This window comes from Bombina bombina, chromosome 2 (genome assembly GCF_027579735.1).
Source record: "Bombina bombina isolate aBomBom1 chromosome 2, aBomBom1.pri, whole genome shotgun sequence".
In the NCBI taxonomy this organism is placed as follows: domain Eukaryota; kingdom Metazoa; phylum Chordata; class Amphibia; order Anura; family Bombinatoridae; genus Bombina; species Bombina bombina.
Genome location: NC_069500.1, coordinates 240,236,727 through 240,252,525, shown reverse-complemented (window position 1 = coordinate 240,252,525; position 15,799 = coordinate 240,236,727). Strand labels below are relative to the sequence as shown.

The 15,799-nt window shown below is 40.3% G+C and overlaps 1 protein-coding gene across 1 annotated transcript in view; it reads right to left on the bottom strand.

Annotated features, from left to right (window-relative positions):
• The window catches only part of FAM81B (family with sequence similarity 81 member B), a 168,366-nt gene that overhangs the window by 79,880 nt on the left and 72,687 nt on the right, over positions 1-15,799 (bottom strand). Inside the window, exon 4 of the mRNA XM_053700473.1 lies at positions 15,537-15,666. Coding sequence (XP_053556448.1) covers positions 15,537-15,666 — 130 coding nt within the window. The remainder of the gene's footprint in view (positions 1-15,536; positions 15,667-15,799) is intronic.

The window sequence follows — 15,799 nt, the reverse complement described above, 5'->3', positions numbered from 1 at the left end:
TATACAGTAACTTGCTATTATTAGGTTTTCTGTAGGGAAAGCCAAGGCAATTGTCCAAAATGCATATGTGGCTAACACTTATGGGCAAAACACTCAAGAAAAAAGTCAGTAGTTAAGAGCTTTCTGGGCTAAAGCCGGTTTATAAAGCTCTTAACTACTGTGCTCTAAAGTACACTAACACCCATAAAATACCTGTGTCCCTCTAAACTGAAGTCCCCCCACATCGCTGCCACTATAATAAATATATTTAACCCCTAATCTGCCGACCGCACACCGCCGCCACCTACATTATCCCTATGAACCCCTAATCTGCTGCCCCTAACATCTCCGACACCTACATAATATTTATTAACCCCTAATCTGCCCCCCCAACGTCGCTGCTACCTACCTACACTTATTAACCCCTAATCTGCCGGACCTCGCCGCTACTCTAATAAATGTATTAACCCCTAAACCGCCGAACTCCTGCCTCACAAACACTATAATAAATTGTATTAACCCCTAATCTGCCCTCCCTAACATCGCCGCCACCTAACTTCAAGTATTAACCCCTAATCTACCGACCAGACCTTGCTGCTACTCTAATAAATGTATTAAACCCTAAAGCTAAGTCTAACCCTAACCCTAACACCCCCCTAAATTAAATATAATTTTAATCTAACAAAATAAATTAAATATTATTAACTAAAGTATTCCTATTTAAAACTAAATACTTACCTGTAAAATAAACCCTAATATAGCTGCAATATAACTAATAGTTATATTGTAGCTATTTTAGGATTTATATTTATTTTACAGGCAACTTTGTATTTATTTTAACTAGGTACAATAGCTATTAAATAGTTATTTACTATTTAATAGCTACCTAGTTAAAATAATTACAAAATGACCTGTAAAATAAATCCTAACCTAAGTTACAATTAAACCTAACACTATCAATAAATTAATTAAATAAATGACCTACAATTAAATACAATTAAATAAACTAAACTAAATTACAAAAACAAACAAACACTACATTACAAAAAATAAAAAACGATTACAAGAATTTTAAGCTAATTACACCTACTCTAAGCCCCCTAATAAAATAACAAAGCCAGCCCCCCAAAATAAAAAAAAATCCCTACCGTAATCTAAATTACAAAAGTTAACAGCGCTATTACCAGCCCTTAAAAGGGCATTTTGCGGGGCATGCCCCAAAGTAATCAGCTCTTTTGCCTGTAACAAAAAACACAATACCACCCCCAACATTAAAACCCACCACCCACATACCCCTACTCTAACACTACCCCCCTAAAGATCTCCCTACCTTGAGTCGTCTTCACCCAACCGGGCCGAAGTCTTCATCCGATGGGGCAGAAGAGGGGTAGTGTTAGGTTTATTTAAGGGGAGTTTGGGTTAGAGTAGGGGTATGTGGGTGGTGGGTTTTAATGTTGGGGGGTGGTATTGTGTTTTTGTTTACAGGCAAAAGAGCTGATTACTTTGGGGCATGCCCTGCAAAAAGCCCTTTTAAGGGCTGGTAATAGAGCTGTTTACTTTTGTAATTTAGATTAGGGTAGGGATTTTTTTTTATTTTGGGGGGCTTTGTTATTTTATTAGGGGGCTTAGAGTAGGTGTAATTAGCTTAAAATTCTTGTAAACTTTTTTTATTTTTTGTAATTTAGTGTTTGTTTTTTTGTAATTTAGTTTAGTTTATTTAATTGTATTTAATTGTAGGTACTTGTAGTTAATTTATTTAATTTATTTATTGCTAGTGTTAGGTTTAATTGTAACTTAGGTTAGGATTTATTTTACAGGTAATTTTGTAATTATTTTAACTAGGTAGCTATTAAATAGTTATTAACTATTTAATAGCTATTGTACCTAGTTAAAATAAATACAAAGTAAAATAAAAAACATAATTTATGCTTACCTGATAAATTTATTTCTCTTGTAGTGTATCCAGTCCACGGATCATCCATTACTTATGGGATATTAACTCCTCCCCAACAAGAAGTGCAAGAGGATTCACCCAGCAGAGCTGCTATATAGCTCCTCCCCTAACTGCCATTACCAGTCATTCGACCGAAAACATGCAGAGAAAGGAAAACCATAGGGTACAGTGGTGACTGTAGTTTAATGGAAAAATTACCTGCCTTAAAGTGACAGGGCGGGCCGTGGACTGGATACACTACAAGAGAAATAAATTTATCAGGTAAGCATAAATTATGTTTTCTCTTGTTAAGTGTATCCAGTCCACGGATCATCCATTACTTATGGGATACCAATACCAAAGCTAAAGTACACGGATGACGGGAGGGACAGGCAGGCTCTTTATACGGAAGGAACCACTGCCTGAAGAACCTTTCTCCCAAAAACAGCCTCCGAAGAATTTGGAAAAAGTATGAAGAGAAGACCAAGTTGCAGCCTTGCAAATCTGTTCAACAGAAGCCTCATTCTTAAAGGCCCAAGTGGAAGCCACAGCTCTAGTAGAATGTACTGTAATTCTTTCAGGAGGCTGCTGTCCAGCAGTCTCATAGGCTAACCGTATTATGCTACGAAGCCAAAAGGAGAGAGAGGTAGCCGAAGCTTTTTGACCTCTCCTCTGACCAGAATAAACGACAAACAGGGAAGACGTTTGTCGAAAATCCTTAGTTGCCTGTAGATAAAATTTCAGGGCATGGACTACATCTAGATTGTGTAGCAGACGTTCCTTTTTCGAAGAAGGATTAGGACACAAAGATGTAACCACAATCTCTTGATTGATATTCCTGTTAGTGACCACCTTAGGTAGGAACCCAGGTTTAGTACGCAGAACTACCTTGTCTGAATGAAAAATCAGATAAGGAGAATCACAATGTAAGGCAGATAACTCAGAGACTCTTCGAGCCGAGGAAATCGCCATTAAAAACAGAACTTTCCAAGATAACAACTTGATATCAATGGAATGAAGGGGTTCAAACGGAACCCCCTGTAAAACATTAAGAACTAAGTTCAAACTCCATGGTGGAGCAACAGTTTTAAACACAGGCTTGATCCTAGCTAAAGCCTGACAAAAAGCTTGAACGTCCGGAACTTCTGACAGACGTTTGTGTAAAAGAATGGACAGAGCTGAAATCTGTCCCTTTAAGGAACTAGCGGATAAACCCTTTTCTAAACCTTCTTGTAGAAAAGACAATATCCTCGGAATCCTAACCTTACTCCATGAGTAACTCTTGGATTCGCACCAATATAAGTATTTGCGCCATATCTTATGGTAAATCTTTCTGGTAACAGGCTTCCTAGCCTGTATTAAGGTATCAATAACTGACTCAGAAAAACCACGTTTTGATAAAATCAAGCGTTCAATTTCCAAGCAGTCAGCTTCAGAGAAATTAGATTTTGATGTTTGAAGGGACCCTGGATCAGAAGGTCCTGTTTCAGAGGTAGCGACCAAGGTGGACAGGATGACATGTCCACTAGATCTGCATACCAAGTCCTGCGTGGCCATGCAGGCGTTATTAGAATCACTGATGCTCTCTCCTGTTTGATTCTGGCAATCAATCGAGGAAGCATCGGGAAGGGTGGAAACACATAAGCCATCCCGAAGGTCCAAGGTGCTGTCAAAGCATCTATCAGAACCGCTCCCGGATCCCTGGATCTGGACCCGTAACGAGGAAGCTTGGCGTTCTGTCGAGACGCCATGAGATCTATCTCTGGTTTGCCCCAACGTCGAAGTATTTGGGCAAAGACCTCCGGATGAAGTTCCCACTCCCCCGGATGAAAAGTCCGCCTCCCAGTTCTCCACTCCCGGGATGTGGATTGCTGACAGGTGGCAAGAGTGAGACTCTGCCCAGCGAATTATCTTTGATACTTCCATCATTGCTAGGGAGCTTCTTGTCCCTCCCTGATGGTTGATGTAAGCTACAGTCGTGATGTTGTCCGACTGAAACCTGATGAACCCCCGAGTTGTTAACTGGGGCCAAGCCAGAAGGGCATTGAGAACTGCTCTCAATTCCAGAATGTTTATTGGTAGGAGACTCTCCTCCTGATTCCATTGTCCCTGAGCCTTCAGAGAATTCCAGACAGCGCCCCAACCTAGTAGGCTGGCGTCTGTTGTTACAATTGTCCAGTCCGGCCTGCTGAATGGCATCCCCCTGGACAGATGTGGCCGAGAAAGCCACCATAGAAGAGAATTTCTGGTCTCTTGATCCAGATTCAGAGTAGGGGACAAGTCTGAGTAATCCCCATTCCACTGACTTAGCATGCACAATTGCAGCGGTCTGAGATGTAGACGTGCAAAGGGTACTATGTCCATTGCTGCTACCATTAAGCCGATCACCTCCATGCATTGAGCTACTGACGGGTTTTGAATGGAATGAAGGACACGGCATGCATTTTGAAGCTTTGTTAACCTGTCTTCTGTCAGGTAAATCTTCATTTCTACAGAATCTATGAGTCCCCAAGAAGGGAACTCTTGTGAGTGGAAAGAGAGAACTCTTCTTTTCGTTCACCTTCCATCCATGCGACCTTAGAAATGCCAGTACTAACTCTGTATGAGACTTGGCAGTTTGAAAGCTTGAAGCTTGTATCAGAATGTCGTCTAGGTACGGAGCTACCGCAATTCCTCGCGGTCTTAGTACCGCCAGAAGAGCACACAGAACCTTTGTGAAGATTCTCGGAGCCGTAGCCAATCCGAATGGAAGAGCTACAAACTGGTAATGCCTGTCTAGAAAGGCAAACCTTAGATACCGGTAATGATCTTTGTGAATCGGTATGTGAAGGTAAGCATCCTTTAAATCCACTGTGGTCATGTACTGACCCTTTTGGATCATGGGTAAAATTGTCCGAATAGTTTCCATTTTGAACGATGGAACTCTTAGGAATTTGTTTAGGATCTTTAAATCCAAGATTGGCCTGAAAGTTCCCTCTTTTTTGGGAACCACAAACAGATTTGAGTAAAACCCTTGTCCTTGTTCCGACCGCGGAACCGGATGGATCACTCCCATTAATAAAAGATCTTGTACGCAGTGTAGAAACGCCTCTTTCTTTATTTGGTTTGTTGACAACCTTGACAGATGAAATCTCCCTCTTGGGGGAGAGAATTTGAAGTCTAGAAGGTATCCCTGAGATATGATCTCTAACGCCCAGGGATCCTGGACATCTCTTGCCCAAGCCTGGGCGAAGAGAGAAAGTCTGCCCCCCACTAGATCCGTTCCCGGATCGGGGGCCCTCGATTCATGCTGTCTTAGGGGCAGCAGCAGGTTTCCTGGCCTGCTTGCCCTTGTTCCAGGACTGGTTAGGTCTCCAGCCTTGTCTGTAGCGAGCAACAGCTCCTTCCTGTTTTGGTGCAGAGGAAGTTGATGCTGCTCCTGCTTTGAAATTACGAAAGGAATGAAAATTAGACTGTCTAGCCTTAGGTTTGGCTCTGTCTTGAGGCAGGGCATGGCCTTTACCTCCTGTAATGTCAGCGATAATTTCTTTCAACCCGGGCCCGAATAAGGTCTGCCCTTTGAAAGGTATATTAAGCAATTTAGATTTAGAAGTAACGTCAGCTGACCAGGATTTTAGCCACAGTGCTCTGCGTGCCTGAATGGCGAATCCGGAATTCTTAGCCGTAAGTTTAGTTAAATGTACTACGGCATCTGAAATAAATGAGTTAGCTAACTTAAGGGCTTTAAGCTTGTGTGTAATCTCATCTAATGGAGCTGATTCAAGTGTCTCTTCCAGAGACTCAAACCAAAATGCTGCTGCAGCCGTGACAGGCGCAATGCATGCAAGAGGTTGCAATATAAAACCTTGTTGAACAAACATTTTCTTAAGGTAACCCTCTAACTTTTTATCCATTGGATCTGAAAAGGCACAGCTATCCTCCACCGGGATAGTGGTACGCTTAGCTAAAGTAGAAACTGCTCCCTCCACCTTAGGGACCATTTGCCATAAGTCCCGTGTGGTGGCGTCTATTGGAAACATCTTTCTAAATATCGGAGGGGGTGAGAACGGCACACCGGGTCTATCCCACTCCTTAGTAACAATTTCAGTAAGTCTCTTAGGTATAGGAAAAACGTCAGTACTCGCCGGTACCGCAAAATATTTATCCAACCTACACATTTTCTCTGGTATTGCAACAGTGTTACAATCATTCAGAGCCGCTAACACCTCCCCTAGTAATACACGGAGGTTTTCCAGCTTAAATTTAAAATTTGAAATATCTGAATCCAGTTTGTTTGGATCAGAACCGTCACCCGCAGAATGAAGCTCTCCGTCCTCATGTTCTGCAAATTGTGACGCAGTGTCTGACATGGCCCTAATATTATCAGCGCACTCTGTTCTCACCCCAGAGTGATCACGCTTACCTCTTAGTTCTGGTAATTTAGCCAAAACTTCAGTCATAACAGTAGCCATATCCTGTAATGTGATTTGTAATGGCCGCCCAGATGTACTCGGCGCTACAATATCACGCACCTCCCGAGCGGGAGATGCAGGTACTGACACGTGAGGCGAGTTAGTCGGCATAACTCTCCCCTCGTTGTTTGGTGAAATATGTTCAATTTGTACAGATTGACTTTTATTTAAAGTAGCATCAATACAGTTAGTACATAAATTTCTATTGGGCTCCACTTTGGCTTTAGCACATATAGCACAGATATCTTCCTCTGAATCAGACATGTTTAACACACTAGCAAATAAACTAGCAACTTGGAAATACTTTTCAAGTAATTTACTATAATATGAAAACGTACTGTGCCTATAAGAAGCACAGAAAAAGTTATGACAGTTGAAAATTAATAAACTGAAAAGTTATAGCATCAAATCTTTGTAAAAAACACAATTTTAGCAAAGGATTGCTCCCATTAGCAAAGGATAACTAACCCTGATAGCAGAAAAAAAAAAAAAAATACAGAAATAAACGTTTTTTGTTTTTTTTATCACAGTCAACTACAATCTCACAGCTCTGCTGTGAGTGATTACCTCCCTCAAAACAAGTTTTGAAGACCCCTGAGTTCTGTAGAGATGAACCGGATCATGCAGGGAAGACAATAAACTTCTGACTGAATTTTTTGATGCGTAGCAAAAGCACCAAAAAAGGTCCCTCCCCCTCACACATAACAGTGAGAGAGATCAGTAAACTGTCATAAATTAAATAAAACGACTGCCAAGTGGAAAAAAATAGTGCCCAAAACATTTTTTCACCCAGTACCTCAGAAAATTAAACGATTTTACATGCCAGCAAAAAACGTTTAACATTAATAAATTGAGTGTTATTAAAAAGCCTGTTGCTAGTCCCTGCAAATTAGGCTAAAGTTTTATGCATACAGTATAATTCCAGTGAAGTGCCATTCCCCAGAATACTGAAGTGTAAAATATACATATACATGACAGCCTGATACCAGTTGCTGCTACTGCATTTAAGGCTGAGTTTACATTATATCGGTATGGCAGAATTTTCTCATCAATTCCATTGTCAGAAAATAATAAGCTGCTACATACCTCTTTGCAGATTAATCTGCCCGCTGTCCCCTGATCTGAAGTTTACCTCTCCTCAGATGGCCGAGAAACAGCAATATGATCTTAACTACTCCGGCTAAAATCATAGAAAAACTCAGGTAGATTCTTCTTCAAATTCTACCAGAGAAGGAATAACACACTCCGGTGCTATTATAAAATAACAAACTTTTGATTGAAGGTATGAAACTAAGTATAATCACCACAGTCCTCTCACACATCCTATCTATTCGTTGGGTGCAAGAGAATGACTGGTAATGGCAGTTAGGGGAGGAGCTATATAGCAGCTCTGCTGGGTGAATCCTCTTGCACTTCCTGTTGGGGAGGAGTTAATATCCCATAAGTAATGGATGATCCGTGGACTGGATACACTTAACAAGAGAAATAAACCCTAAAATAGCTACAATATAATTATTCGTTATATTATAGCTATATTAGGGTTTATTTTACAGGTAAGTATTTAGTTTTAAATAGGAATACTTTAGTTAATAAGATTTAATTTATTTAGTTAGATTAAAATTATATTTAACTTAGGGGGGTGTTAGGGTTAGGGTTAGACTTAGCTTTAGGTTAATACATTTATTATAGTAGCGGTGAAGTCCGGTCGGCAGATTAGGGGTTAATAAGTGTAGGTAAGGTAGCGGCGACGTTGGGGGGGCAGATTAGGGGTTAATAAATATTATGTAGGTGTCGGTGATGTTAGGGACAGCAGATTAGGGGTACATAGGTATAATGTAGGTTGCCGCGGTGTACAGAGCGGCAGATTAGGGGTTAATTGTGTAATGCAGGTGTCAGCGATAGCGGGGGCGGCAGATTAGGGGTTAATAAGTGTAAGGTTAGGGGTGTTTAGACTCGGGGTTTATGTTAGGGTGTCAGGTGCAGACTTAGAAACTGTTTCCCCATAGGAAACAATGGGGCTGCATTAGGAGCTGAACGCTGCTTTTTTGCAGGTGTTAGGTTTTTTTCCAGCCCAAACTGCCCCATTGTTTCCTATGGGGGAATCGTGCACGAGCATGTTTTTCCAGCTAGCCACTACCGTAAGCAACGCTGGTATTGAGGGTTGAAGTGGAGGTAAATTCGGCTCAACGCTCCCTTTTTGGAGCCTAACGCAGCCCTTTAGAGAACTCTCAATACCAGTGTTGTTTAGAGGCAGCGCTAGAAAAAAAGACGCGTAGCTAACGCACCCCTTCGGCCGCAAAACTCTAAATCTAGGTGTTAGTGTTTTGAAGCAACAACCTAATAAAATAGGCTGAGCTTGTAGGTATAATCAGATCTTATTACTTTATCACATTGTGTACATATACATGCTTCTTTATCATATATCTGTGTATAAACCAAAGACCAATAGTTGAAGAGCACAATGAAAAATTAACATTGTATTACCTTATTTCTTCTATACCCCACTGGGAGTGTAATTTCTTTTACTGGCTGTGTTTACACAGCTTGGCCTTAAGGCCAAAAACTTTCAGGATAGGTGGGGAAACCACAGGCAAAATCAACTATTTCAAATGCCAATATAAGGGTAATGGAAATACTTGTAAACAATTTAATACACTCCAGCAGGTAAATTTGCTAAATTGGTAACAAATTAAAGGGGAGGAAAATTTTGAGTAAACTGCCCCTTTAAAGGTGGTTCATATATGAATATAATATTTGCTAGTAGCTTTTCTAAACTTTACTCATTGGCATTGCAAGTGAATAGCAAAAATACATAGTTTCTTTTATTGCACCGGTTAGACAACTCTCAGATTCTGGTTATCAAAAAATCGCCAAAATGTAGTGAAATCACTCACAAATTTTGGGGGTGTTTTTTAGCATTATATTACAAGGTATGTATCTCTCCTTCACATCGAGAAACCTGCATAGTTAGATAAACAGATCTCAAGTAAAAATGTACCTTTCTTTTATGTAAGTGGCAAGAGTCCATGAGCTAGTGACATATGGGATATACAGGTGAAACTCGAAAAATTAGAATATCGTGCAAAAGTTAATTTATTTCACTAATGCAACTTAAAAGGTGAAACTAATATATGAGATAGACTCATTACATGCAAAGCAAGATAGTTCAAGTCGTGATTTGTCATAATTGTGATGATTATGGCTTACAGCTCATGAAAACCTCAAATCCACAATCTCAGAAAATTAGAATATTACATGCAATCAATAAAACAAGGATTGTACATAGAACAATATCGGACCTCTGAAAAGTATAAGCATGCATACTGTATGTACTCAGTACTTGGTTTGGGCCCCTTTTGCAGCAATTACTGCCTCAATGCTGCGTGGCATGGAAGCTATCAGCCTGTGGCACTGCTGAGGTGTTATGGAAGACCAGGATTCTTCAATAGTGGCCTCATGTCTCTCATCTTTCTCTTGGCAATGCCCCATAGATTCTCTATGGGGTTCAGGTCAGGCGAGTTTGCTGGCCAATCAAGCACAGTAATCCCACGGCTATTGAACCAGGTTTTGATGCTTTTGGCAGTGTGGGCAGGTGCCAAGTCCTGCTGGAAAATGAAGTCAGCATCCCTATAGAGCTTGTCTGCGGAAGAAAGCATGAAATGCTCCAAAATCTCCTGGTAGACGGCTGCCTTGACCCTGGACTTAATGAAGCACAGTGGACCAACACCAGCAGATGACATGGCTCCCAAATCAACACAGACTGTGGAAACTTCACATTGGACTTCAAGCATCTTGCAGTGTGTGCCTCTCCATTCTTCCTCCATACTCTGGGTCCTTGGTTTCTAAATGAGATGCAAAATTTGCTCTCATCAGAAAAGAGGACTTTGGACCACTGAGCAACAGACCAGGTCTGTTTTTCTTTAGCCCAGGTAAGACGCTTTTACGTTGTTTGTTGTTCAGGAGTGGCTTGACAAAAGGAATACGACATATAAAGCCCATGTCCAGGATCCGTCTGTGTGTAGTGGCTCTTGATGCACTGAATCCAGCCTCAGTCCACTCCTTGTAAAAGTCCCCAACACTTTTGAATGACCTTTTCCTGACAATCCTCTTCAGGCTGTGGTCATCCCTGCTGCTTGTGCAGCTTTTTCTTCCACACTTTTCCCTTCCACATAACTTTTCTATTAATGTGCTTTGATACAGCACTTTGGGAACATCCAACTTCTTTTGCAATTACCTTTAAAAGCTTTCCCTCCTTATGGAGGGTGTCAATGATGGTTTTCTGCACAACTGTCAGGTCAGAAGTCTTTCCCATGATTGTGATTCCTACTGAACCAGACTGAGAGACCATTTAAAGGCTCAGGAACCCTTTGCAGGTGTTATGGCTTTATTCATAGGCTGTGTGAGCACCTATAATAAACTGCCCAGTCTTTATAGTAAGATACATGTAATAACAATCCCAGTCTTGTATGAACAACAAGGAAGAGATATCCTATGAAAGACTCACCCCAGCTGGAGGATATTCCCGGGCTACTACCATGTACCGCTGCTTCAAAGAGAAAGACCTGTCCACAGAGAGCATACTTGCGATCCTTTGTGCACCTGAAGGCAATGGGATGAATTCGATCAGAGCCCCTCTCTGTGCCTCCGGCTTCTCCCCCGCTCTCCTCCTGGGTCCTACTCCAATCGCGGTAACTTGGCGTCTGACGTCACGGGAGCTACGCTTGCGACTTCTGATGCTCTCAGCTGTTCAATCCGTCTGGCGGGTGCTGGCTTGTTAATTGTAGCGTTACAAGCTATCAATGTGCATGCTCCGTTTCAATGAGCTCCAGAAAATAATAATGTGATGAGCTGCACCAGGATACTTGTTAAAACTTTTATTGCGAGTCACAAAATCTTCTCTACGATTACAGCCAGATAGGCTGAAACGCATCAGCAAAAGCTCTTTGGGTGTATTCCTCACACACCACAATGTCCCTTTTGTTGTGAATATTGCTTCCTTAGGGAAGATTCTGTGACTCGCAATAAAAGTTTTAACAAGTATCCTGGTGCAGCTCATCACATTATTATTTTCTGGAGGTGTTATGGCTTAATTAGCTGATTAGAGTGGGGCACTTTGAGCCTAGAATATTGCACCTTTTCACAATATTCTAATTTTCTGAGATTGTGGATTTAGGGTTTTCATGAGCTGTAAGCCATAATCATCACAATTATGACAAATCACGACTTGAACTATCTTGCTTTGCATGTAATGAGTCTATCTCATATATTAGTTTCACCTTTTAAATTGCATTAGTGAAATAAATGAACTTTTGCACAATATTCTAATTTTTCAAGTTTCACCTGTACATTCCTACCAGGAGGGGGCAAAGTTTCCTAAACCTCAAAATGTCTATAAATACACCTCCCGCCTCACACCTTACCTTTGTTTTAAAAACTTTGCCTCTCATGGAGGTGGTGAAGCAAGTTGTGCTTGATTTTCTTTTGTGATGGGCGCTTCTAAGCATATTAAAGCCCAATTCCTCTGAAAGTACAATGTTTGTCTGAGGGATGTGACTGACTTAGCAATACTAATCATATGAGATTATTATTGTGATTTCTGTTCTTACACACAACCTGTTATAAACAATCACCTAGATTACGAGTTTTGCGTTAGAGGCTGTGCGGTGCTAATGAGCAGTTTATGCTCACCGCTCACTTACAGACAGCGCTGGTATTATGGGTTTTTACAAACCAGACAAGAAGTGAGCGTTGAGCCAAATTTTGCTCATAACCGCACTCCAATACCTGCGCTGCTTACATTAGCGGTGAGCTGGTGTAACGTGCTTGTGCACGATTTCCCCATAGGAATCAACGGGGAGAGCCGGCTGAAAAAAAGTCTAAGACCTGCAAAAAAGCAGCGTAAAGCTCCTTAACGCAGCCCCATTGATTCCTATGGGGAAATATATTTTATATCTACACCTAACACCCTAACATGAACCCAGAGTCTAAACACCCCTAATCTTACACTTATTAACTCCTAATCTGCCGCCCCCGACATCGCCGACACCTACATTATAATTATTAACCCCTAACACCGCCGCCACCTACATTATACTTATGAACCCCTAATCTGCTGCCCCCAACATCGCCGAACCCTACATTATATTTATTAACCCCTAATCTGCCGCCCCAAACGTCGCCGCTACTATACTAAATTTATTAACCCCTAAACCTAAGTCTAACCCTAACACCCCCTAACTTAAATATAACTTAAATAAATCTAAATAAATATTCCTATCATTAACTAAATAATTCCTATTTAAAACTAAATACTTACCTATAAAATAAACCCTAAGCTAGCTACAATATAACTAATAGTTACATTGTAGCTAGTTTAGGATTTATTTTTATTTTACAGGCAAGTTTGTATTTATTTTAACTAGGTAGAATAGTTATTAAATAGGAGCGAGCTGCACTTAGTGCTATGGCGCGGTCGGGCCGGGCTGTGACTATACAGCTGGCCCGATGCGCTGACTAAATATTATAGACCCGCTCAGCAGAGAGCGGGTCTGTAAAAGCGCCATAATTTTTACATATTTAAAGGTAAAAAAGGCTTTTAGAACTATAGCACTTAAATAATGTTATATAATTCTGCACTATGCGCAGAATTATATAACATTATTTTTAAGGTTTACTGTCCCTTTAAATACAATTAAATAAAATTATCTAAATTATAAAAAAAAAACTACTAAATTACAGAAAATAATAAACACATTACAAGATTTTTAAACTAATTACACCTAATCTAATCCTCCTAACAAAATAAAAAAGTCCCCCCAAAATAAAAAAAGCCCTACCCTACACTAAATTGCAAATAGCCCTTTAAACAGCCTTTTACGGGGCATTGCCCCAAAGTAATCAGCTCTTTTACCTGTAAAAATAATTATAAATACCCCCCAACATTAAAACCCACCATCCACACAACCAACCCTACTCTAAAACCCACACAATACCCCCTTAAAAAAAACCTAACACTAACCCCTTAAAGATCACCTTACCAGGAGAAGTCTTCATCCAACCGGACAGAAGTCCTCAACAAAGCCGGGAGAAGTCTTCATCCAAGCCAGGCGAAGTGGTCCTCCAGACGGGCAGAAGTCTTCATCCAGATGGCATCTTCTATCTTCATCCATCCGGCGCGAAGCGGGTCCATCTTCAAGACATCCTCTTCATCCGACGGCTAAGACTGAATGAAGGTTCCTTTAAATGACGTCATCCAAGATGGCATCCCTTCAATTCCGATTGGCTGATAGAATTCTATCAGCCAATCGGAATTAAGGTAGAAAAAATCCTATTGGCTGATGCAATCAGCCAATAGGATTGAAGTTCAATCCTAATTGGCTGATGCAATCAGCCAATAGGATTGAGCTGGCATTCTATTGGCTGTTCCATTAGTCAATAGGATTTTTTCTACCTTAATTCCGATTGGTTGATAGAATTCTATCAGCCAATCAGAATTGAAGGGACGCCATATTGGATGACATCATTTAAAGGAACCTTCATTCAGTCTTAGCCGTCGGATGAAGAGGATGCTCCGCGTCGGATGTCTTGAAGATGGACCCACTCCGCGCCAGATGGATGAAGATAGAAGATGCCGTCTGAATGAAGACTTCTGCCCGTCTTGGAGGAAGACTTCTCTCGGCTTCGTTGAGGACTTCGGCCCGGTTGGATGAAGACATCTTTCAGTAAGGTGATCTTCAAGGGGTTAGTGTTATGTTTTTTAAGCGGGTATTGGGTGGATTTTAAAGTAGGGTTGGTTGTGTGCGTGGTGGGTTTTAATGTTGGGGGGGGGATTTGTAATTATTTTTACAGGTAAAAGAGCTGATTACTTTTGGGCAATGCCCCGCAAAAGGCCCTTTTAAGGGCTATTTGTAATTTAGTGTAGGGTAGGGCTTTTTTTTATTTTGGGGGGGCTTTTTTATTTTGCTAGGGGGATTAGATTAGATGTAATTAGTTTAAAAATCTTGTAATTTGTTTATTATTTTCTGTAATTTAGTGTTTGTTTTTTTGTACTTTAGATAATTTTATTTAATTGTATTTAATTGTATTTAATTTAGGGAATTCATTTAATTATAGTGTAGTGTTAGGTGTAATTATAACTTAGGTTAGGTTTTATTTTACAGGTAACTTTGTATTTACTTTAGCTCGGTAGTTATTAAATAGTAAATAACTATTTAGTAACTATTCTACCTAGTTAAAATAAATACAAACTTGCCTGTAAATAGAAAATAAACCCTAAGCTAGCTACAATGTAACTATTAGTTATATTGTAGCTAGCTTAGGGTTTATTTTATAGGTAAGTATTTAGTTTTAAATAGGAATTAGTTAATGATAGGAATATTTATTTAGATTTATTTTAATTATATTTAAGTTAGGGGGTGTTAGGGTTAGGGTTAGACTTAGATTTAGGGGTTAATAACTTTAGTATAGTGGCGGCGACGTTGGGGGCGGCAGATTAGAGGTTAGTAAATGTAGGTAGGTGTTGGCGATGTTAGGGACGGCAGATTAGGGGTTAATATTTAACTAATGTTTGCGAGGCGGGAGTGTGGCGGTTTAGGGGTTAATATGTTTATTATAGTGGCGACGATGTCCGGTTCGGCAGATTAGGGGTTAAAAAATGTATTTTAGTGTTTGCGATGCGGGAGGGCCTCAGTTTAGGGGTTAATAGGTAGTTTATGGGTGTTAGTGTACTTTTTAGCACTTTAGTTAAGAGTTTTATGCTACATCGTTGTAGTGTAAAACTCATAACTACTGACTTTAAAATGCGGTACCAGTCTTGACAGGAGAGGGTGTACCGCTCACTTTTTGGCAGACTCGTAATACCGGTGCTATGCAAGCCCCATTGAAAAAAGAGGATACGCAATTTACGTAAGTGGATTTGCGGTATTTCCAAGACTGGCCAAAAAAGTGAGCAGTACACCTGTACCTGCAAGACTCGTAATACCAGCGGGCATTAAAAAGCAGCGTTAGGACCTCTTAACGCTGCTTTTTAAACCTAATGCACAACTCGTAATCTAGCCGATTGTGTCCTATAAACTTTCACCAATCTTTAGGAACAATGTAATGCATCTAAGAAAATATACAAAGTTGTTTACACAAGGTTTTTTTCTATGCCTAAACTACTTCAGCATACTCACCCTGGCATCAACCTCTTTCATGTTTGTGTCCATTGTAGCTTTGAGACTATGAATCTCCTTCCCCTGCATCTGTAGCTCGTGTTTTGCTGCAGATACATCCCCAGACAACTTGGCAATGCTGGCGTCACACCTGAAAGCAACCAATGAATTAAAATAAACTAATTAACTGATTAAAAAGAAAGCTTGCTATACAGTAATTATTTATTTTGTTTTATTTATATGATTTTTTTTATATTTCTTTATTTCAATCACTGAGTTATACA